The sequence below is a fragment of the Silene latifolia genome, chromosome 10 (genome assembly GCF_048544455.1).
Source record: "Silene latifolia isolate original U9 population chromosome 10, ASM4854445v1, whole genome shotgun sequence".
Taxonomy (NCBI): domain Eukaryota; kingdom Viridiplantae; phylum Streptophyta; class Magnoliopsida; order Caryophyllales; family Caryophyllaceae; genus Silene; species Silene latifolia.
The window spans coordinates 149,225,557-149,247,994 of NC_133535.1; the positions used below are offsets into that span (position 1 = coordinate 149,225,557).

The window sequence follows — 22,438 nt, forward strand, 5'->3', positions numbered from 1 at the left end:
CACAACATTGAGGACAATTTACTTGGAAGTCCTTGTATTTATCTTTATTTGCTCATTGTTGTAAGCAAATTGGTTTACGCCCTGTTCTTTTCGATTGAAAAGAGTTTAAATGAATTGAGCTGAGCTGAACATAACTGGATTGAGCTGAAATGAATTGATGAACTCAATGGACCGAAGTAAGAGTTACTAAATGAAATCGAGTTGAATTAAATAGGGCTAAACTGAACTGAACTAAATGAAAAACTTAAGACTCAATTTAGGCTGAATTGAGTGGTTGAATTAATAGATTGTGGTATCAATTTAAATGCAATTACTATATATTACTATGTTTCTTTTTATTACAAGTGTAAAAGACATACAAATTTTAAGTCAGTAAAGTCTTGTACTGTATAAGATGGAATGTTCAACTTAAATTTTAAAATGGGTCAAATACTACCACATAGTAGTAATAAAGACAAATTTTTAAACATTTCCTAGACAACTTGTCATGTAATTTAGGATGTATTTGACTTGTTTTAAGTATAAAACAAATAGTTTACGCCTTAAATGAAAATTTGTGATTTTAATCATACAAAGTTTACAATTAGAAATGTTTATTGTTCGAAAAGTTGAGAGGTTTCAAATTGCCTGAAATATGCAATTCAAAATGACGTGGTACCTGAGTTGGCTAGATGCAAACTCCGTTGAGTCGAACTTGACCCAGTTGTAAATGGTCAAAATTAAATTAATCGAACCAAAACTAAAATGATTCAATTTATCTTGAAAGCAAAATAATATAAGCTCCACCGGATCTAAATAACTTGTATAAGGACAAAAGCGAAGTCTAAAATTCTTTGATAAAAAACCTCTTGTTATTGATTTTTTCAACTTTGACTAGAAAATTATGAATTTCAAACTTTAAAAAAGTTTAAATAATGATTTTAAAATTATGAATTTTAAAATTTTAAAAAAGTTTAAATATAATGATTTTAAAATTATGAATTTCAAACTTTATATGAAGCTTAAATAATGAGTTTATTATAGGTAGGGAATAGAGCAAATCAAGCTACAAATTTGTTAGCATAAATGCTAGATTGTGATTAGCTAATTACTTCAAATCAAATAATGATTACAATACAATGTTTCAAGCAAACATTTCGTAAAAAAACGTACGAGAAGTTGAATATTTTGACTTTTTGAGTAAATGCTAGATTATGATAGTGTGTTGACGTAATTATTAGATTGTGAATCGCCCAAAAGTTTGCCTAAAATTTTGAAATTCATAATTTTCAAAAGTTTATTTAAATAAGTAATAATTTATTTATCAACACTTGAAAATTTCTTTCAACTACATAAAATAAAATTATTATCATGAATATATTCAAATTATGAAAATATGCAGCAAATTATATTACGAGAAGCCATTGTTAATCATAAAACGGGTTTTAGAAACGAATAAAAATATAGAAAATGGTATCTCAATAATTTTGTTAGAATATTTCTAATTTTTTTAACTTAAGGACTTATTTATAATTTTAATAAATTACAAGCTACTAGCTCGATCATTAGAGTTGTCATGTAGATTGACTTAGTTTGAGCTACTAGTTCAAATAAACCTATAAAAAACCAATTGAAAAATAGCGGTCTCATTAGATGTCCAAAGAGTTACTAGTCCTAACTATTTGAGTAGTTTGTACCTTGATATTGTTTTTAGTGCAACATATTATGTGATAAAATTAAACTGGTAGTAAATCCTTGTTCTTTTTAGCTTATTTTAGTTCAGTTCAACTCTATTTAATCGAACACATTTTTTCTCAAATTAACTTTGACTTTAGTTTTATTTAGTTTAGCTCAGTTCCATTTAGTCCAGTTCAACTCAACCCAGTTCAACTCCTTTCAACCGAAAAAACATGGAGTAACTAACTGGATATTTACTTATTTAGGGATCAAAAGCAAAGGAATAATGCCCAAAGGGTCACCAATACAATAATTAAACATAAGATGAGGGACCAAACATCAAAATTCCCTTCCTTTAAAAACCCTTCCCATTTCACCATTTTTCTCCAACAGACAGAAATCAATCATCAACTCTTCTTCTCCCAAAAACCACATTCACACACAAAAACATGGCAAAAACTCAACAAAAAAACAGGCAAATCTTCATTGAAGAAGAAGATGAAGAAATTATTCAATGGGAACCCAAACAAAAACCCATCAAAAAAAGAATCCCACAAAAGGTGTGTTTAGAAGGGTATGTAGAAGCATCAGACGACGACGTTTTACCAAGAACAAAGAGTTTAACTGATGATGATCTTGATGAATTAAAGGGTTGTGTTGATTTAGGGTTTGGTTTTAGTTATGATGAAATTCCTGAACTTTGTAATACTTTACCTGCTTTAGAGCTTTGTTATTCAATGTCTCAGAAGTTTCTAGATGAACATAATCATAGTGATACGGCGTCGTCTTCGGGTTCCGAAACTTCTAGTCCTATGCCTACTTGGAAGATCTCTAGTCCTGGTATGTCAAAAGTTTCTATCTTTTTTGTTCGGTATTTTGCGATTTAGTTAGTTCTGTGTAAGACTGTTTTACAAAGAACCCGTTTGTTGTTAAGGTCTTAGCTTTGGATCAATGTTATGATTTTTTTGTTAAGATTGGTGATTTGGGTATTATATGAAGTCCTAATTTATTGTGTGAGACGGTTTTACATTTTACTTAAATACCCTTTTTTGAATAGCTTCCAGGATTGATTTATAGAAAAGGGCTAGTATTGTGGTTTTAGCTGATGGCTTTACTGTAATTTAATTGTAAAACCGTTTTACAGGAGATCTATTGGACATGATCCAAAGGTTACGTCTTTTCGGTTTTTGATGAGTTTTATGATCTGGGTATTTCTTGATTTTTGATGGGCAATTGAGGAATTCTGTGGGATTTGATTGCTTCCTTTATTGGAAAGTTGTTAGCTTTTGTTTGAATGCTAAAACTTAGGAGACCGTCTCTCAGGAGACCTACTCTTTCCGATCTTCTCTTAGCTTACGGATTCTTAGAGTTGAATTCCTGAATTCCTTTTGGCCTAGATCTTAATCATTTACTGTTACGTCTATGCAGGTGACCATCCAGAAGATGTCAAAGCAAGGCTGAAATTTTGGGCGCAGGCGGTGGCATGTACTGTTAAACTCTGCAGTACCAACTGAAATGATATAGCGCCGACTGAGTTTGATCAGTCAATGAAGAATGATGGTCGCAGACATGAAAGATGAATTTTTGGACCGGCTGATTGAAATGGATCTACCAATGATCTGTTTAAGCTCTACACTGAATTTCTAAGAAAGACGGTGGTTCTTCGATGGGAAGGTGACCATGCCATGGTTCTCGACAAACGCAAAGCTTTGTGGTTGATGTTGGAAAAGATTGGTCGGATTTATTGATTCACATTGAGGAGAAAAATGACAGGTCTGAGATTGTTCCAATACCAATGACGGTCTGGCATTTAGTCCCTAGACTTAGAATTGTATTCAGAATGTGATTATTTGTAATCAGAAAAGATTAAATAAATAAAGGAGAAATAATTTCATTGAATTGAACTTGTCCATTCTTTTCAGTACATCTATGTTTGTACTACACCATACTTCTGTGTTCTTACCGGAGTGTGGATTGTCTGCAGTGATTACGAGTTCTGTTGATACTTCCCCAGCTTCTTCGAAGCCTCTCAATTGCTGAGGTAACTCCGGTTATTGATAACTAATCATTTTTGGATTATTATCACTTGATGGAGGATACTTCTTGCATAACTTGTAATTTAACATAATGAATAAACCTATTAACATCTGATTCGACACTGGTTGTTGCAAGCGTAATGTTCAGAAGTCGTCTCAGTAGTATGACTATAGACATGCTTATCTGATTCGACACTCTGATGATCTTCAGAACATTTTTTGTACCTTTGAATCCTGAAAATTTAAGCTTGCCGATAAATAACTCCCATTGATGTGCAAGCTTCCATATTCTTACCATTTAATTAAGATCATTGACATTGTTTGTCTTGTTCGTATAACTGACTTCTAACTTGCCCTATTCCGAAGATTGGAGCTTTCAGAACTGATTCAATGTCGTTCCATTAGAGTGTCTTTTGTTTCTAACATCAATTTTTTTATGCTTTGAATGCACCCTTATGATGTTTGCAAGGTTAATGTTTACCTCGCTTATTTTGTTTGATATCGATCTAATTACTAACTGCTCTTGCCTTAAAAGATGATAATTTGCAAATAACTCTTGCTGATGTGAAAACTTAAGATTCATCTTAATAGCATTACTGACGTATTTATGGTCACTAACTTGTTCTCGACATCTTTCCCTGGAAGATGAATTCTTGCAAATGACTCGTGTTAATGTGCGACTTTAATGTTCGCCTAAAATAGCAGTAGGCATGCTTATTTTGTTTGAATAACTGACTGTCAATTACCAACTTGTTCTTGCTTCTGAAGATGAAAGAACTGCAAGTTGCAAATGATTCCCCTTGACGTGCCTCCCCCCACTAGCTCCCAAGTTTGACAATTTTGTGATTGCATTTTGAAGCAGTTTTGGCTGCATTCATGGCTCAAACACCATGATGATTAGGCCACGACGACGACTAATATGGGATCAAGACTGGTATTATACTGAATCATGCTTGGAAAAAGTGACTACTTTTGATGTGCCTCACTAGCTCCCAAGTTTGGGATTCCACCAAAGGTTTCTAAGTTTGGTATTGTTTTTTCTGAGTTAATTTCAGCTCTTCAATTCAGTTCAGCTCAGCTTTTCTCTATCTAACTCTTACTTAGCTCCATTCAGCTTAGCTCAGCTTTATTAAGTTCAGTTCGCCCAACTTCATTTAGTTTAGTTCAGCTCCTTTTAGTCGAAAAGAACAGGGCCTTATTTACACTTTTTGAAGCCATATTGGCCTTATTTATGGTCTAACAGACTAGTGTTAGGCCACGACGATAGATCAAGATCAATACAGATATGTTAAAATCATGCTTGCAAATGACCCTTCTTGATTTACCTCCATACCACTTGCTCCCAAATTTGGCATTATAGCAAAGAGGTCATTATCAATTTCACCATCTTTAACCACAGTGGTCTTATTCCAACAACCTCCTGCTAATCAGCCAAATTTTACTCAAAGGGCCCCCCCTTTTATGTGCACTAACAGAAGGATGTTACTGCCAATACCTTCTAATTGTCTGCTACTTGCTTCTCATTTGTATCATACATCATCTACAAAATTGGTAGGGTTGATTTGAACAGCATCTCCTGAATATGCTAAGTTGTGTAACTACGGAAACATAAATTCTTGAGTAAGATCGCCTTACACAAGATTTTATGGCTAACTAAAGTGGCTGCGCTTCTTTTTCTTGTGAGGCATTGGGGTATTGTTGTTGTTGTATTGATCCGTTTTACACAATATTATGTAAAACCGTCTTACAAAATATTAAGAAATTACAATGAGCATTTATGTAGATATTTAGCAGGTTTCAGTGTAAGAAAAGAAATCAAAGATATGAGCATCATTGCACATGGAGCATTGACATGCAGATTTGCTCACAGACTAGTTTGTCTTGCTGTATACTTAATTACTAATCAAAATTAAATTTAGATCTTCCTAATTTGACTCTACATTTATTTGACAGACTTAACTTTGACAAAATGGTGACTTGAATATTCAGTCAGATTGTAAATCTGAGTTTACACTAGATTAATCATTTGCTGATCAGATGGCCACATGCTTTGCCAGATTGGTAATCTGACAATTTGACAGAATATTCTTTAGGTTAGCAGGAATTAGCTTAGCGGATTTTCTAACGTGTGCCTTAAGGACACATGTTAAGAACACGTATAAAAAAGATTTTGTTGATTCTTTCATGGGAAATCGAAAGATGCAATCATTGTTACCATTTTAATTGAAATAATCTTGAAAAATGTTCAGGTTAGAATGTTGGCATTCAGATAGTGACTGATCCTTGTATAAGATACTGTTGCCAGCAACAGATCAACAATATACAGTTTTAGGCCTTTAAGCAACGAGCGCCATGTCATGGACCCTTGCATTCTTGATTATATTGTGAAAGGACTAAAGAGGATTTCGAGAGAATTAGAGAAAAATAGTTGGAAATAGGGCAGAGGAAGAATGAAGATAGCATGAACATAGGTCAGAAGTTAAGAGTCTAATAATCAAGTCAGAGGTTGCCGGAGAGAGAACTTAGCTACACATAGTGATATTATGTTTAGGTGAAATGCAAATTAATTGATTATACAAATGATGCAGAAAGCTACAGTTATATGGCCGACTATAATCGGCTGTAAAAAAGTGGTCGGAGATTTGCTACAATGTCTGTGTTGCTAAATTCTCTGTTGAAAAGATCGTTGTCTCTTTGAGTGTATCATTTCATGTTTATTGCAGATTTAGATATCTATAAATCTGAAATGTAGGGATTGCTGAGAGATCCCCTTTATTCTGATTTTGTTACTCGATTTTAGGATGGAACACCCTTTGGGCTTATGGAATAGAAAATTTCACCTCTTGGTAACTACTGATGATTGTTTATGTTCTTATTATTCAGATTGTAGACGCGATTTTAAGGATCCGATCAATGATGTAATTGACTCCGATTGACATTAATGAGCTTATCTCTAGCTGCCCGAAGCGTTCTTATGGCCTCATGTATCTTCATTCGGTCTTGGGGTAAATGGTTGGAGCAGGCAACACCAACACCAACCATGGAGACCATGCATTCAACTCTCCGTTCAGCCATGTCTTGGATTGCCCTTCTATCATCGACTTCTTCAGTAAAATCATGGTGTTCAATTGTGGGGTCTACAATCTGCAATACTTGATCAGGTAATGCCTCTTTTGCATACATATGAAGGTTGAAATCTGCCTCAAACATTTGATTGGTTGGTCTCTTTCCTGTCATAAGTTCAAGTAGCAGTGTTCCGTAGCTGTAGATATCACCATCTGTAGACGCTTCACTTCCTAGGCCATACTCTATAAGACGAGAATTCAAACAACAGAGTTAGGTAATAAGTGGTTGTCGCTTAAGCTATGGTACTTAGACAGGAAAATGATATAACCATGGTTACCTGGAGCAGCATAGCCGACAGTTCCTTTGACGCCAATTGAGCTGCTTTGATTAAGGGAACCAGGTTGAGCAAAAAATTTAGCCAGCCCGAAATCTCCAACATGGGCAACCATTTCATCGTCAAGCAATATATTGCTTGGTTTTAGATCACAATGCACAATCGGAATATCATTCTCATGGTGGAGATAGTTGAGTGCTTGAGCAACATCGATTGCTATGTTCATTCTTTGAAGAAGGCTTAGGTTTCCGGATTCATGTAACCATTTGTCAAGGCTTCCGTTGGGCATGAATTCGTAAAGTAGAGCTTTGAAGTCATTTCTCTGGAAATCAGTACTTGAGCAGACTGTGATGATCTTCACTAGGTTGCGGTGACGTGTATTCCTCAGGACCTTACATTCTGCCATGAAACTCTTTGAAGCACCTTGTTGCTGTAGCTTGAGTACTTTAACAGCAACCATCTTTGTATCGATAATTCCTCTGAATACAGTCCCAAAAGTACCCGATCCAAGTAGATTTGATGACGAGAATTCATCTGTTGCTTTGAGTAGCATGCTATAAGACACTTTTAAGATTCCTTTTTCCATTGCTAAGACTGAAGGTATAGAATCTCTTTTCTTTCTTCTCCTCGCTAAATACAACCACACTGCCATTATCAGTAATCCAACCACTGCGCAAATTATTGGAATTGTTAATTTGAGGACAATAGACATTCTCCTTCTGTTCTTCCCCTTATCTTCTGTCATGCATCTAGGCAGGTGTAGTTGCGGAATCCCTCCACAAAGCCTTTTATTTCCAACTACTGATACTGCACTAATGTTCGCGTAAATTCCCTTTTCAGGAACGTTCCCCTCGAAATTGTTGTAAGATAAGTTTAGGTAGGCTAAAGAAAAGTTGGAGAAATAGATTGGAAGTATACCAGATAGATTGTTACGAGAAAGGTCAAGCGTCTGTAGGCTCGACAAAGCACTGTATGATGAAGGAATAGATCCGTGGATGGAATTCCCTTCTATATGGAAGTGCTCAAGCGCTGAGCATTTACCGAGCCCATTTGGGAGTTCACCTGAAAACTTATTTTCGGACACATCAAATCTCACTAGATTGATTTGTTTATCGATGTCCAGAGGCAAGGATCCTTTCAGTTGATTCTGAGATAGATCTACTTCAAGAAATTGAGCCGATCCTCCAAAGAGCGCGTTGGGCAGGGTTCCGTTGAGGTCATTCTGTGATAAACCCAAGTATAACAAGTTTTGGCAACTACTAAGGTCTGGTGGTATGCTACCTTGCAATCTGTTGTTATCTAAATAAAGCTGACTCAGTCGTGGTAAATTTCCGAGGGACTTTGGAATTATACCGGTTAGTTTGTTAGAGTCTAAATCAAGTTGCTCTAGTTTTCGGAGACTTCCAAGCTCATCAGGAATAGTCCCTGTGAATTCATTGCCATACATGAATAAGAAACTGAGATTGGTGAGACTACTAAAACCTGCAGGAATTTCCCCACCGATTTGGTTCTGGCCTATGCTAAACCAGCTCAAACTTTTCGAGAAATTAGCTACAGATTCTGGTAATGTTCCAGTGAAGTTGTTTCTTTGCAACTCTATAGTTTGTAAGCTGCTACAATTAGCAAGTGTAGTGATGAAACTGATATCGCCTCTAAGGTTCATGTCGGAAAGGTCTAAATAAAATAAGTTGGCAAAATGTCGAAAATCAAATGACACGCTACCTGTGAATTTGTTGAAGCTTAATCCTAAAGTTACGAGATTAGTGAGGTTCAGAATCGGAATTGGAAATGGTCCTGTTAAGTTGTTCAAGTTTAGGTCTAAAGTTATTATTTGAGGAAGATTTACGTGCATATCAGGTGACATAATATTTCCTTCAAATTGGTTGGATGTCAAATCTAGATCCGAAAGAGATGAGAGATTGAATAGAGACGGAGGAATTCGGCCAGAAAAATGATTCTCGGCTAATGCAACCATCGCAAGGTTTTTCATGTCAGCGATACTGTCAGGAATATTTCCTGTAAATTCATTGTATGCAGCAGATATTACCTGTAAGGAAGTAATGTTCTGAATGACTTTAAATAGCGGTCCAGTTAATCTGTTTCGTTGAAACGCGATAGCTTCAAGGTTCGACAAGCCTCCTAATTCTATCGGAACATTCCCGTGTAGCCTGTTCCAAGCTAGAGAAAGGATTTGGAGGTTAATACAGCCAGATAAGTTAGCCGGAATTTCCCCAACCAGTGTGTTGTTGAAAAGACCTAGTCTCTGCAGCCTAAACAAACGGCCGATTTCTGGGGGAATGTGACCATATAAACTGTTATTGAAAAGTGCTATTGTGTTGAGGAAACTCAGGTTTCCAATGAAAGGCGATATGGTTCCCGACAATCCTCTTGAGTATAAGTCTAGCTCTATTACTCTCTTGTGCTTATTCCCACAAATAACCCCGTCCCAGTTACAATGATGAACTGAGTTATTCCACGAGGCCAAGACCCCATCAGCTCGACTGTCTACTAGTTGGGTCTTTATGGCTAATAGCGCGTTGAGGTCCGTCTTTATTCCCGAATCATCAGTACTTGCACTAAGCACAAGTATAGCTGCTGTAAGAAGCTGTATAGCGACAAGACGTAAATGCAACATGGTTAGTTTGGACACAAAAGAGACGAGAATTTATAATCGAATTTTTTTTAGATATCGAATATGTAATAACTATTTTTATTGTGTATATATGTATGGTTATGTTCAAGTGCATTTCATTTAGCACTTTATACAGCTAAAGGCTTCAACTTTATGAAGTTTCCTAACATTTTTCAATTTTTTTTTTTTTTTAAGTAGTGGGCTATAAAAAACTGCAAGTGGTATTGCCGTTATTGACCACCCATGACAGAATCTCTAGTAGACGGGTCGTGGTAACCTTCAAATCCTTTATAAAGAACATTATTGACCAAGTACGGCCTGACTCAGAAGGCCGTAAATGTTTTGAAAGTTCGGACAAGCCACACATAATGCTACGGTCCTGATCAAGTTCGGACAACCGATTTATGGTCACAACTCTGCTCAGTAGCGGAGCCACTTGACGACATTACCATTTCTACAATTCTACTAACACAAATTCTCATTGAAGACGGATACTATCCGTCACAAGCTGAAGGTCAAATTATTAAGGTCAAATTAACATTATGCTTATTGCCTGCCAATATGGAATAATCATATATATTGGCATTTTGCGCAAGGAGTGAAGATTGTATGTGTATATGTATGTGAATGCGTTTTCTCAAAAGTCAGTCCGTCCATACTAGCCCATACTTTTTTTTTTTTTTTTGGATATAATTAATGAGATGAGGTCCAAATTAAAAAGATCATGTAAAATTGTTTCATGTAGGATAAGGACGTATGAAGTTTGTGTAAAGGCAGAAGTCGCTCAACAATTTAATCCTAAGTCGTTGGGTGACTCAACGAGTCAGCGGCCTTAGTGACTTGTAAGTAAATAGAAAAATAAAGTTAAAAATGAGTTATTGTTATAATTACTTCCAGAAGTAAGGTGAAAGTTCACCTCTCCACTTCACCATGAACAGTAAGATAATGCTAAGTAATTGTGTATGAACAGTAGCACTTTTAAATTATACGGCAATGGTAGATTACTTATGAGAGTTGCATACTTATCTTCTTAAGCAGCTCCTTTTACTCTGTATAAATAGGTTGTCATATTTCAATAAGAAAAATAGACAACACCATTACAAACTCTGAAATTATCTGAGCTAAAACACCAATTATTACAATACGTTATCAGCACGAAAGTCTCAAAAACTTCAAAGGTTCAAGGTATTGAGTTGTTATAATAACATAACTACGGAGTATTATATATGTAACTTGTTCACAATATATCATTTTTACGAAAAAAATGGACCATCAGTGTAATGGTATTAATTTGTTTTTAAGTTACATATTTTTCTTAATATATATCTTACCATAAAAGATAATAATTTACCTTTTGTGATAATCCACCGCGTGCTCGTGGTACTCAACCACGTAATATTCGCACGTCGGAGGGACCGTTGGATGGTGTTGCACCTCCCGCACAAAAAGGTTAAGATCGGAAAAATATCGACCTTAATAGTGAGCCTAGTGTTGAAAAACCAGGTTCCGAAATCCGACCGGAAGATATTCCGGGACCGTCTCATCATGTTGTGCATATAAAAAAAAAAGGATGCATAATAAGGTGGTGTTGGCGGCGGCGACGGCGGCGACAACCGGTTTTATTAAAATTACCGGATCAACCTTGAAAATACTCTATATATAAATTTTATAGAGCAGAAGGAATTACGGTCGCCCGTAAAATATTTACACTTCTTGTTATCTTTTCATCACCCTTTTGTTAAGTTACTCTTATCACATATCGTTGTATGTTTGGGTTATTATTAACATGATGATAATATGTTTGAAGGAAGTTTATGCTATATTAACAGAAGGAAGAAGAGAAAAAAAAAAAAAATTGATGATGAACGTAACTGATAGTGTATAAGTAATAGAGAAAAACTAAAAAAAAAAAATATATAGGTGGTGGGGAACATGAAGAGGACAAAAGGTGAGGGAATTGTGGTTTTTCCTCAAAGCATGCGTACTAGTATACTACTAGTCTACTACCCACCCCACTACTGAGAATAATATTGATAAACAATTCAATATTTTAAGGAAAAGTGGAGGTGATAGGTCCACCATATACATAAACAATTCTTTTGGGTATTAATTGTTTTGTTTTGTACGTAACATCTTATGGAGTTTGGCCATTTTTATTGTTCAAAATTTATCTTTCAAAATTTGTTCTGTAAGGTAATATGACAAGACATAAGTTTTATATGGGTCTATAATGAGTATAAATATTATACTTCAATATTATATACCATATATGTACAAAGAACTCATACCGCTATAAAAGGGTTTGATCTGTATCTTTTTATCTTATTCATATAAGTTTTGTTATATCAAGATTTGAACTCTTGACTTTTTGTAAAGGTCGACGTCTCCTACCCCACTATGACTTGTCATTCCATGTGATTACTTTTGTAAAGTAAATTTCATATATCGTCTAATTAAGTTTATCACTATTAACTTATTGTTAAATATGTTAATCAGAAAATGGCACATATGACGAAACGAGACTTTGATATCCTTGATAATAATGGCACAAAATACCTTCAATGGAGGGTGGATGCTAGAGCAAATTTAAAAGCCAAGGGACTAGAGCATACAATTTTAGTAGATGGAAATTCTACTTCACAAGAACAAGCAAAAGCAATAGTGTTCTTAAGGCATCATCTCCATGAAAATTTAAAAATTGAATATCTGTTTGTGGAGGATCCCAAAGAGTTATGGGATAATCTCTGCCAAAGGTTTGAAAGCCTGGAGAGAATTATTGGGCCGAAAGCTCGCATGACCGGATGAATATACGATTCCAGGATTTCACTTCTGTTAGTGATTATGACTCGGCTATGCTTCGTATAACTTCACGATTAAGGTTATGCGGACAAGCAACAATCGATGCGACCATGATAGAGAAAACTCTATCAACTATGCATGCCGATAATGCGATCTTACAAGAATTATATCGTGAAAGGCATTATAATCGATATTGTGATCTAATTGCCATTTTAAGGATGGTCAAGCAAATATGAAAGTTATGTTTCACAATCATAACAAAAGGCCAAATAGGACCGTTGCTCCTCCCGAAACATATGTTGTTAAATCTGGACAACCATGGCGAAATTTCAAAAAGGGAAATACCACCTTTCATAAGGGGAAAGGAAAATGGCGTCCGAACTTCAAACCCCTAAATCCCAAATTTAAGGGGAAAAAGAAGTTTACGCCTAATAAAGGAAAGCCAAATCAAACCACCAAGTGTTTCAAATGTGATAACGTATTGTAATAATTGGTGTTTTAGCTCAGATAATTTCAGAGTTTGTAATGGTGTTGTCTCTTTTTCTTATTGAAATATGACAACCTATTTATACAGAGTAAAAGGAGCTGCTTAAGAAGATAAGTATGCAACTCTCATAAGTAATCTACCATTGCCGTATAATTTAAAAGTGCTACTGTTCATACACAATTACTTAGCATTATCTTACTGTTCATGGTGAAGTGGAGAGGTGAACTTTCACCTTACTTCTGGAAGTAATTATAACACTCCCCCTTGAATGTTCACCTTTCATGTATAGGATTGTGTGTTTTATACGCTTTCATAGACTACCTCATTAAAAACCTTGTTAGGAAAACCCAGTGGGATAAAGCCTAATGAAGGGAAAAAGAGTGCAGTACGTATGAAACTCCCCCTCAGTTCAGCATTTGTCTCGAAGGTGGCACATTCCAATATTCTTTACTAATTCTTGAAATGTTGTTGATGGGAGTGACTTTGTGAAAAGATCTGCCAAGTTGTGTTTTGATGAAATTTGTTGAATATCAACCACACCTTCCTTTTGAAGTTCATGAGTAAAGAAAAATTTTGGTGCAATATGCTTGGTTCTGTCTCCTTTGATGAAACCCTCTTTCATTTGATGAATGCAGGCCGCATTATCTTCGTATATAATAGTAGGTTGATCAGTTATTGTTTTTAATCCACATTCCTTCTGAATATGATGTATCATTGATCTTAACCATACACATTCACGAGCAACTTCATAAAGAGCAATTAGTTCAAACATGATTTGATGATGTAGCGGTCAAAGTTTGTTTGGTTGATTTCCATGATATCGGTGTACCGCCATAGGTGAACAGATACCCATTTTGAGACTTTGCTTTGTGTGGATCTGATAAATATCCTGCATCGGCATAACCAACAAGAGTTGCATTTTTTCTTCCTTGGTAAAATAGCCCAAGATCTTGGGTTCCCTGAAGGTAACGTAGGAGGTACTTAATACCATTCCAATGCCTTCTTGTTGGTGTTGCGCTATGTCTTGCTAGAAGATTAATCAAAAAGCAATATCTGGTCTTGTATTATTTGCCAGATACATTAGTGCACCAATTGCACTAAGATACGGTACATGAGGTCCGAGAACTTCCTCATTTTCTTCTCGTGGACGGAATATATCCTTTTTCAGATCAAGATTGCGAACTAACATTGGTGACTTCACAGGATATGATTTACCCATATTGAATCTGTGTAAGACTCTCTTAGTATATGTTGTTTGATGAACAAGAATCCCATCTTTCAAATGTTCAATTTGAAGACCAATACAAAACTTAGTTTTCCCTAAGTCTTTCATCTCAAATTCTTTCATCGATATTTTGCGGAATATCAAGTTCATCGTTTGTTCCAATGATATTTAAATCATCAACATATACTGCAATAATTGCAAAACCCTTTTCAGAACGTTTTATAAAAACACATGGACTGATTGGATCATTGACATATCCTTCCTTAAGAAGATATTCCTTAAGGCGATTATACCACATTCGCCCTGATTGTTTCAGTCCATATAAGGATTTTTTCAATTTTACACTGTATATTTCTTGTGGGTTTGAGTTATGGGAAAATGGTAACTTTATCCCATCCGGAACTCGCATATATATTTCGAGTGTCAAGTGTTCCGTATAAATATGCATAACTACATCCATTAAACGCATTTGCAATGATTCGATACGCTAAACTTGTTAAGAACCTTAATGTTGTTGCATCAACAACCGGAGAATATGTTTCATCATAATCTACTCCCGGTATTTGTGAAAAACCTTGTGCAACAAGTCTGGCTTTGTATCGTACAATTTCGTTATTTTCATTGCGTTTTTACAAAAACCCATTTGTACCCAATGGTTTTACACCTTTAGGTGTTTGGGTTCTGAGTCCAAAAACTTCTCGTTTTTCAAATGATTTTAATTCTGCCATCATTGCCGCTTTCCATTTTGGCCAATCATCTCTTTGTCGACTTTCTTCAACAGATTTTGGCTCAATATCATCGTTATCAATGACAACTTCAACAGCGATATAATGGGCAAAAATATCATCAATTTTTGTTATTTTTCTATCCCACTGTTTTCCTGTATATGCATAATTCATTGATATTTTTTGATTATCAATGCCTTCATGTTCTTTAGTAAGTACATGATTATCCCCTTCAATAAGGGTTTTAGTGGCATTTTCCACCTTTTGTACTTCATTTTCTTCTTCAGAACATGTAATGATTTCTTCATCAGTAGTGGGCATTCTTTTGGACTTTCTAGGTTTAAGATCTTTTGATCCAATCGGTCTACCACGTTTCTTACGAGTAGGTTCACATACCAATTGATTTCCCGATTGTTTTTGGGGAATCTGAATTCTTGACGGAGCATTTAACGCAGGTATATGTGACTTTGTCACTTGTTTTATATCTGTAAATGCATCTGGCAATTGGTTTGCTATGTTTTGAAGATGTATAATTTTATACACTTCTTGTTCACACATATTTGACTTAGGGTCTAGATAAGATAATGCTTTGGCATCCCATATAATGTCCTTTTGACATGGAATCATCTTATCTCCCCCTAAACATGGGAAATTTATTTCATTAAAATGACAATCATCAAACCTTGCAGTGAACAAGTCACCTGTCATTGGCTCGAGATATCTTATGATTGATGGAGATTCATATCCAACATAAATTCCCACTTTTCGTTGTGGGCCCATCTTGGTACGATTGGGCGGGGCAATAGGAACATAAACGGCACATCCAAATGTTTTTAGATGTGCAATACTAGGTTCCTTTCCGACGACTAATTGCATCGGAGATAATACATGATTAGCGAGGGCCGGCCGTAACAAGTTTGTTTGCATGTAAAATAGCATGTCCCCAAGCAGAAGATGGAAGCTTACATTTCATCAATAATGGTCTAGCAATCCATTGTAATCTTTTAATTAATGATTCTGCTAACCCATTTTGTGTGTGAACATGAGCCACTGAATGTTCCACATCTATTCCGAGTGACATACAATAGTCATTGAATATTTTAGATGTGAACTCTCCAAATTATCAAGCCTTATTTTCTTGATTGTATGGTCCTAAATTGTGCCCTTAATCGAATGATTTGTGCCAACAATTTGGCAAAGGCAACATTTCTTGTGGATAATAAACTAACATGACACCATCGAGTAGATGCATCAATTAGCACCATAAAATATCGAAATGGTCCACATTGTGGGTTAATTGGTCCACAAATATCTCCTTGAATCCTCTCTAGAAACATAGGAGATTCAATTCCGACTTTAGTTTTGGAAGGCCTGATAATCAATTTGCCAAGTGAACAAGCCGTACAAGATTGTTCCTTAAACGTGGAACTTTAACTTTAGTTAAAGGATGTCCAGTTGAGCTTTTGATAATTTTTATCATCATACTTGTTCCAGGGTGACCCGATCGGTCATGCCATAAGGAATAAAGCTCTTGGTTGTCTGTTTTCACTTTAGACACCAAATTGATTTCAAATGGACGTATATAAGTATAATACAAAGTCCAGGAAGAGTATCTTGACATTTTTTCAAGTATGTATTTCTTATCATTCTCTACTTTGGTAAGATACATATACTCCTTATCATCTGACTCAATGGTTTCTATATGATAACCATTTGTCCGTAAGTCTTTGAAACTTAATAAGTTTCTACGAGTTTTACTCGAATACGATTGCATCATTTATTATGACTTGTGTCCCTTTTGGGAGCATTATACAAGCCTTTCCCGAGCCTTCAATTAATGTTACAACACCAAAGAATTGTGGTAACATTAGCCCTAATGGGCATTAGTTCAATAAAATAGGCTTTATTGCTCGAATGCTATGAGTTGTGGCAATCATCAATCGTGGCATTGTTCTCGCATTTCTTTGTTGAATTTCCATATCTTCAAAATAAATAAATATGAATAAATTAAATAGTTATGAATAAATTAAACAGAGAAAGAAAATTCAGTTTTATTTATGATACATAATAAACATGGTAAAGGGAAATATTTTACAACTGTCATTATTTATTAACATATTTTTTTTTACATAAAGTAAACTTAAGTTGATGGTCCGCAACCATTATCTATATCATCGATAAGATAATCAGACAAATCCAGACTTAGAACTGGAGATGTTTCTTTCACGAAGTTTGTTTCAACTTCCTTTCCTTTTCCCTTTTGGGAAGCTGTATAAAGGTCAACCAAATGTTTAGCAGTTCGACACTCTTTTGCCCAGTGTCCAGTAATACCACATTTGAAACACTTGGTGGTTTGATTTGGCTTTCCTTTATTAGGCGTAAACTTCTTTTTCCCCTTAAATAACATAACTACGGAGCTGCTATATATGTAACTTGTTCACAATATATCATTTTTACGAAAAAAAATGGACCATCAGTGTAATGGTATTAATTTGTTTTTAAGTTACATATTTTTCTTAATATACATCTTACCATAAAAGATAATAATTTACCTTTTGTGATAATCCACCGCGTGCTCGTGGTACTCAACCACGTAATATTCGCACGTCGGAGGGACCGTTGGATGATGTTGCACCTCCCGCACAAAAAGGTTAAGATCGGAAAAATATCGACCTTAATAGTGAGCCTAGTGTTGAAAAACCAGGTTCCGAAATCCGACCGGAAGATATTCCGGGACCGTCTCATCATGTTGTGCATATAAAAAAAAAAGGGGATGCATAATAAGGTGGTGTTGGCGGCGGCGGCAGCGCGACAACCGGTTTTATTAAAATTACCGGATCAACCTTGAAAATACTCTATATATAAATTTTATAGAAGCGAAAGGAATTACTATCGCCCGTAAAATATTTACACTTCTTGTTATCTTTTCATCACCCTTTTGTTAAGTTACTCTTATCACATATCGTTGTATGTTTGGGTTATTATTAACATGATGATAATATGTTTGAAGGAAGTTTATGCTATATTAACAGAAGGAAGAAGAGAAAAAAAATGATGATGAACGTAACTGATAGTGTATAAGTAATAGAGAAAAACTAAAAAAAAAAAAAAAAATATAGGTGGTGGGGAACATGAAGAGGACAAAAGGTGAGGGAATTGTGGTTTTTCCTCAAAGCATGCGTACTAGTATACTACTAGTCTACTACCCACCCCACTCATGAGAATAATATTGATAAACAATTCAATATTTTAAGGAAAAGTGGAGGTGATAGGTCCACCATATACATAAACAATTCTTTTGGGTATTAATTGTTTTGTTTTGTACGTAACATCTTATGGAGTTTGGCCATTTTTATTGTTCAAAATTTATCTTTCAAAATTTGTTCTGTAAGGTAATATGACAAGACATAAGTTTTATATGGGTCTATAATGAGTATAAATATTATACTTCAATATTATATACCATATATGTACAAAAGAACTCATACCGCTATAAAAGGGTTTGATCTGTATCTTTTTATCTTATTCATATAAGTTTTGTTATATCAAGATTTGAACTCTTGACTTTTTGTAAAGGTCAGACGTCTCGGCCCACTATGACTTGTCATTCCATGTGATTACTTTTGTAAAGTAAATTTCATATATCGTCTAATTAAGTTTATCACTATTAACTTATTGTTAAATATGTTAATCAGAAAATGGCACATATGACGAAACGAGACTTTGATATCCTTGATAATAATGGCACAAAATACCTTCAATGGAGGGTGGATGCTAGAGCAAATTTAAAAGCCAAGGGACTAGAGCATACAATTTTAGTAGATGGAAATTCTACTTCACAAGAACAAGCAAAAGCAATAGTGTTCTTAAGACATCATCTCCATGAAAATTTAAAAATTGAATATCTGTTTGTGGAGGATCCCAAAGAGTTATGGGATAATCTCTGCCAAAGGTTTGAAAGCCTGGAGAGAATTATTGGGCCGAAAGCTCGATGATGACCGGGATGAATATACGATTCCAGGATTTCACTTCATTAGTGATTATGACTCGGCTATGCTTTGTATAACTTCACAGTTAAGGTTATGCGGACAAGCAACAACTGATGCAGCCATGATAGAGAAAACTCTATCAACTATGCATGCCGATAATGCAGTCTTACAAGAATTATATCGTGAAAGGCATTATAATCGATATTGTGATCTAATTGCCATTTTAAGGATGGCTGAAGCAAATATGAAAGTTATGTTTCACAATCATAACAAAAGGCCAGGCGAGGACTGTTGCTCCTCCTGAAACATATGTTGTTAAATCTGGACAACCATGGCGAAATTTCAAAAAGGGAAATACCACCTTTCATAAGGGGAAAGGAAAATGGCGTCCGAACTTCAAACCCCTAAATCCCAAATTTAAGGGGAAAAAGAAGTTTACGCCTAATAAAGGAAAGCCAAATCAAACCACCAAGTGTTTCAAATGTGGTATTACTGGACACTGGGCAAAAGAGTGTCGAACTGCTAAACATTTGGTTGACCTTTATACAGCTTCCCAAAAGGGAAAAGGAAAGGAAGTTGAAACAAACTTCGTGAAAGAAACATCTCCAGTTCTAAGTCTGGATTTGTCTGATTATCTTATCGATGATATAGATAATGGTTGCGGACCATCAACTTAAGTTTACTTTATGTAAAAAAAAATATGTTAATAAATAATGACAGTTGTAAAATATTTCCCTTTACCATGTTTATTATGTATCATAAATAAAACTGAATTTTCTTTCTCTGTTTAATTTATTCATAACTATTTAATTTATTCATATTTATTTATTTTGAAGATATGGAAATTCAACAAAGAAATGCGAAACAATGCCTCGATTGACGATGCCACAACTCATAGCATTCTGAGCAATAAAGCCTATTTTATTGAACTAATGCCCATTAGGGCTAATGTTACCACAATTGCTGGTGTTGTAACATTAATTGAAGGCTCAGGAAAGGCTTGTATAATGCTCCCAAAAGGGACACAAGTCATAATAAATGATGCACTGTATTCGAGTAAAACTCGTAGAAACTTATTAAGTTTCAAAGACTTACGGACAAATGGTTATCATATAGAAACCATTGAGTCAGATGATAAGGAGTATATGTATCTTACCAAAGTAGAGAATGATAAGAAATACATACTTGAAAAAATGTCAAGATACTCTTCTGGACTGTATTATACTTATATACGTCCATTTGAAATCAATTTGGTGTCTAAAGTGAAAACAGACAACCAAGAGCTTTATTCCTTATGGCATGACCGACTGGGTCACCCTGGAACAAGTATGATGATAAAAATTATCAAAAGCTCAATCGACATCCTTTAACTAAAGTTAAAGTTCCACAGTTTAAGGAACAATCTTGTACGGCTTGTTCACTTGGCAAATTGATTATCGTGGCCTTCCAAAACTAAAGTCGGAATTGAATCTCCTATGTTTCTAGAGAGGATTCAAGGAGATATTTGTGGACCAATTAACCCACGATGTGGACCATTTCGATATTTTATGGTGCTAATTGATGCATCTACTCGATGGTGTCATGTTAGTTTATTATCCACAAGAAATGTTGCCTTTGCCAAATTGTTGGCACAAATCATTCGATTAAGGGCACAATTTCCTAACCATACAATCAAGAAAATAAGGCTTGATAATGCTGGAGAGTTCACATCTAAAATATTCAATGACTATTGTATGTCACTCGGAATAGATGTGGAACATTCAAAGGCTCATGTTCACACACAAAATGGGTTAGCAGAATCATTAATTAAAAGATTACAATGGATTGCTAGACCATTATTGATGAAATGTAAGCTTCCATCTTCTCGCTTGGGACATGCTATTTTACATGCAAAGAAACTTGTTACGGCTTCGGCCTCTCGCTAATCATGTATTATCTCCGATGCAATTAGTCGTCGGAAAGGAACCTAGTATTGCACATCTAAAAACATTTGGATGTGCCGTTTATGTTCCTATTGCCCCGCCCAATCGTACCAAGATGGGCCCACAACGAAAAGTGGGAATTTATGTTGGATATGAATCTCCATCAATCATAAGATATCTCGAGCCAATGACAGGTGACTTGTTCACTGCAAGGTTTGATGATTGTCATTTTAATGAAATAAATTTCCCATGTTTAGGGGGAGATAAGATGATTCCATGTCAAAAGGACATTATATGGGATGCCAAAGCATTATCTTATCTAGACCCTAAGTCAAATATGTGTGAACATGAAGTGTATAAAATTATACATCTTCAAAACATAGCAAACCAATTGCCAGATGCATTTACAGATATAAAACAAGTGACAAAGTCACATATACCTGCGTTAAATGCTCCGTCAAGAATTCAGATTCCCCAAAAACAATCGGGAAATCAATTGGTATGTGAACCTACTCGTAAGAAACGTGGTAGACCGATTGGATCAAAAGATCTTAAACCTAGAAAGTCCAAAAGAATGCCCACTACTGATGAAGAAATCATTACATGTTCTGAAGAAGAAAATGAAGTACAAAAGGTGGAAAATGCCACTAAAACCCTTATTGAAGGGGATAATCATGTACTTACTAAAGAACATGAAGGCATTGATAATCAAAAAATATCAATGAATTATGCATATACAGGAAAACAGTGGGATAGAAAAATAACAAAAATTGATGATATTTTTGCCCATTATATCGCTGTTGAAGTTGTCATTGATAACGATGATATTGAGCCAAAATCTGTTGAAGAATGTCGACAAAGAGATGATTGGCCAAAATGGAAAGCGGCAATGATGGCAGAATTAAAATCATTTGAAAAACGAGAAGTTTTTGGACCTGTAACCCAAACACCTAAAGGTGTAAAACCAGTTGGGTACAAATGGGTTTTTGTCCGTAAACGCAATGAAAATAACGAAATTGTACGATACAAAGCCAGACTTGTTGCACAAGGTTTTTCACAAATACCGGGAGTAGATTATGATGAAACATATTCTCCGGTTGTTGATGCAACAACCTTAAGGTTCTTAACAAGTTTAGCTGTGTCTGAATCATTGCAAATGCGTTTAATGGATGTAGTTACTGCATATTTATACGGAACACTTGACACTGAAATATATATGCGAGTTCCGGATGGGATAAAGTTACCATTTTCCCATAACTCAAACCCACAAGAAATATACAGTGTAAAATTGAAAAAATTCTTATATGGATCGAAACAATCGGGCGAATGTGGTATAATCGCCTTAAGGAATATCTTCTTAAGGAAGGATATGTCAATGATCCAATCACCCATGTGTTTTTATAAAACGTTCTCAAAAGGGTTTTGCAATTATTGCAAAGATATGTTGATGATTTAAATATCATTGGAACAAACGATGAACTTGATATTACTGCAAAATATCTGATGAAAGAATTTGAGATGAAAGACTTAGGGAAAACTAAGTTTTGTATTGGTCTTCAAATTGAAC

At 35.2% G+C, this 22,438-nt stretch overlaps 3 protein-coding genes across 3 annotated transcripts; 2 read left to right on the forward strand and 1 right to left on the reverse strand.

Moving 5' to 3' along the window:
• Window positions 1–2,030: 2,030 nt before the first annotated feature.
• LOC141606314 (uncharacterized) lies at window positions 2,031–3,555 on the forward strand. The gene is made up of 2 exons (XM_074425401.1): window positions 2,031–2,496; window positions 3,085–3,555. Exons 1-2 carry the CDS (start codon window positions 2,106–2,108, stop codon window positions 3,168–3,170), a joined length of 477 nt encoding a protein of 158 aa, XP_074281502.1. The 5' UTR covers window positions 2,031–2,105; the 3' UTR covers window positions 3,171–3,555.
• A 2,653-nt stretch (window positions 3,556–6,208) lies between these two features.
• On the reverse strand, window positions 6,209–9,727 carry LOC141606313 (uncharacterized). The gene is made up of 2 exons (XM_074425400.1): window positions 7,096–9,727; window positions 6,209–7,000 (listed from the first exon to the last, which is right to left on the reverse strand). The coding sequence occupies exons 1-2, from the start codon at window positions 9,725–9,727 to the stop codon at window positions 6,603–6,605; spliced, it is 3,030 nt and encodes a 1,009-aa protein (XP_074281501.1). The 3' UTR covers window positions 6,209–6,602.
• An 8,931-nt stretch (window positions 9,728–18,658) lies between these two features.
• LOC141608481 (uncharacterized) lies at window positions 18,659–19,626 on the forward strand. Its single transcript, XM_074427830.1, has 3 exons — window positions 18,659–18,912; window positions 19,040–19,112; window positions 19,231–19,626. Exons 1-3 carry the CDS (start codon window positions 18,659–18,661, stop codon window positions 19,624–19,626), a joined length of 723 nt encoding a protein of 240 aa, XP_074283931.1.
• Window positions 19,627–22,438: the final 2,812 nt, after the last annotated feature.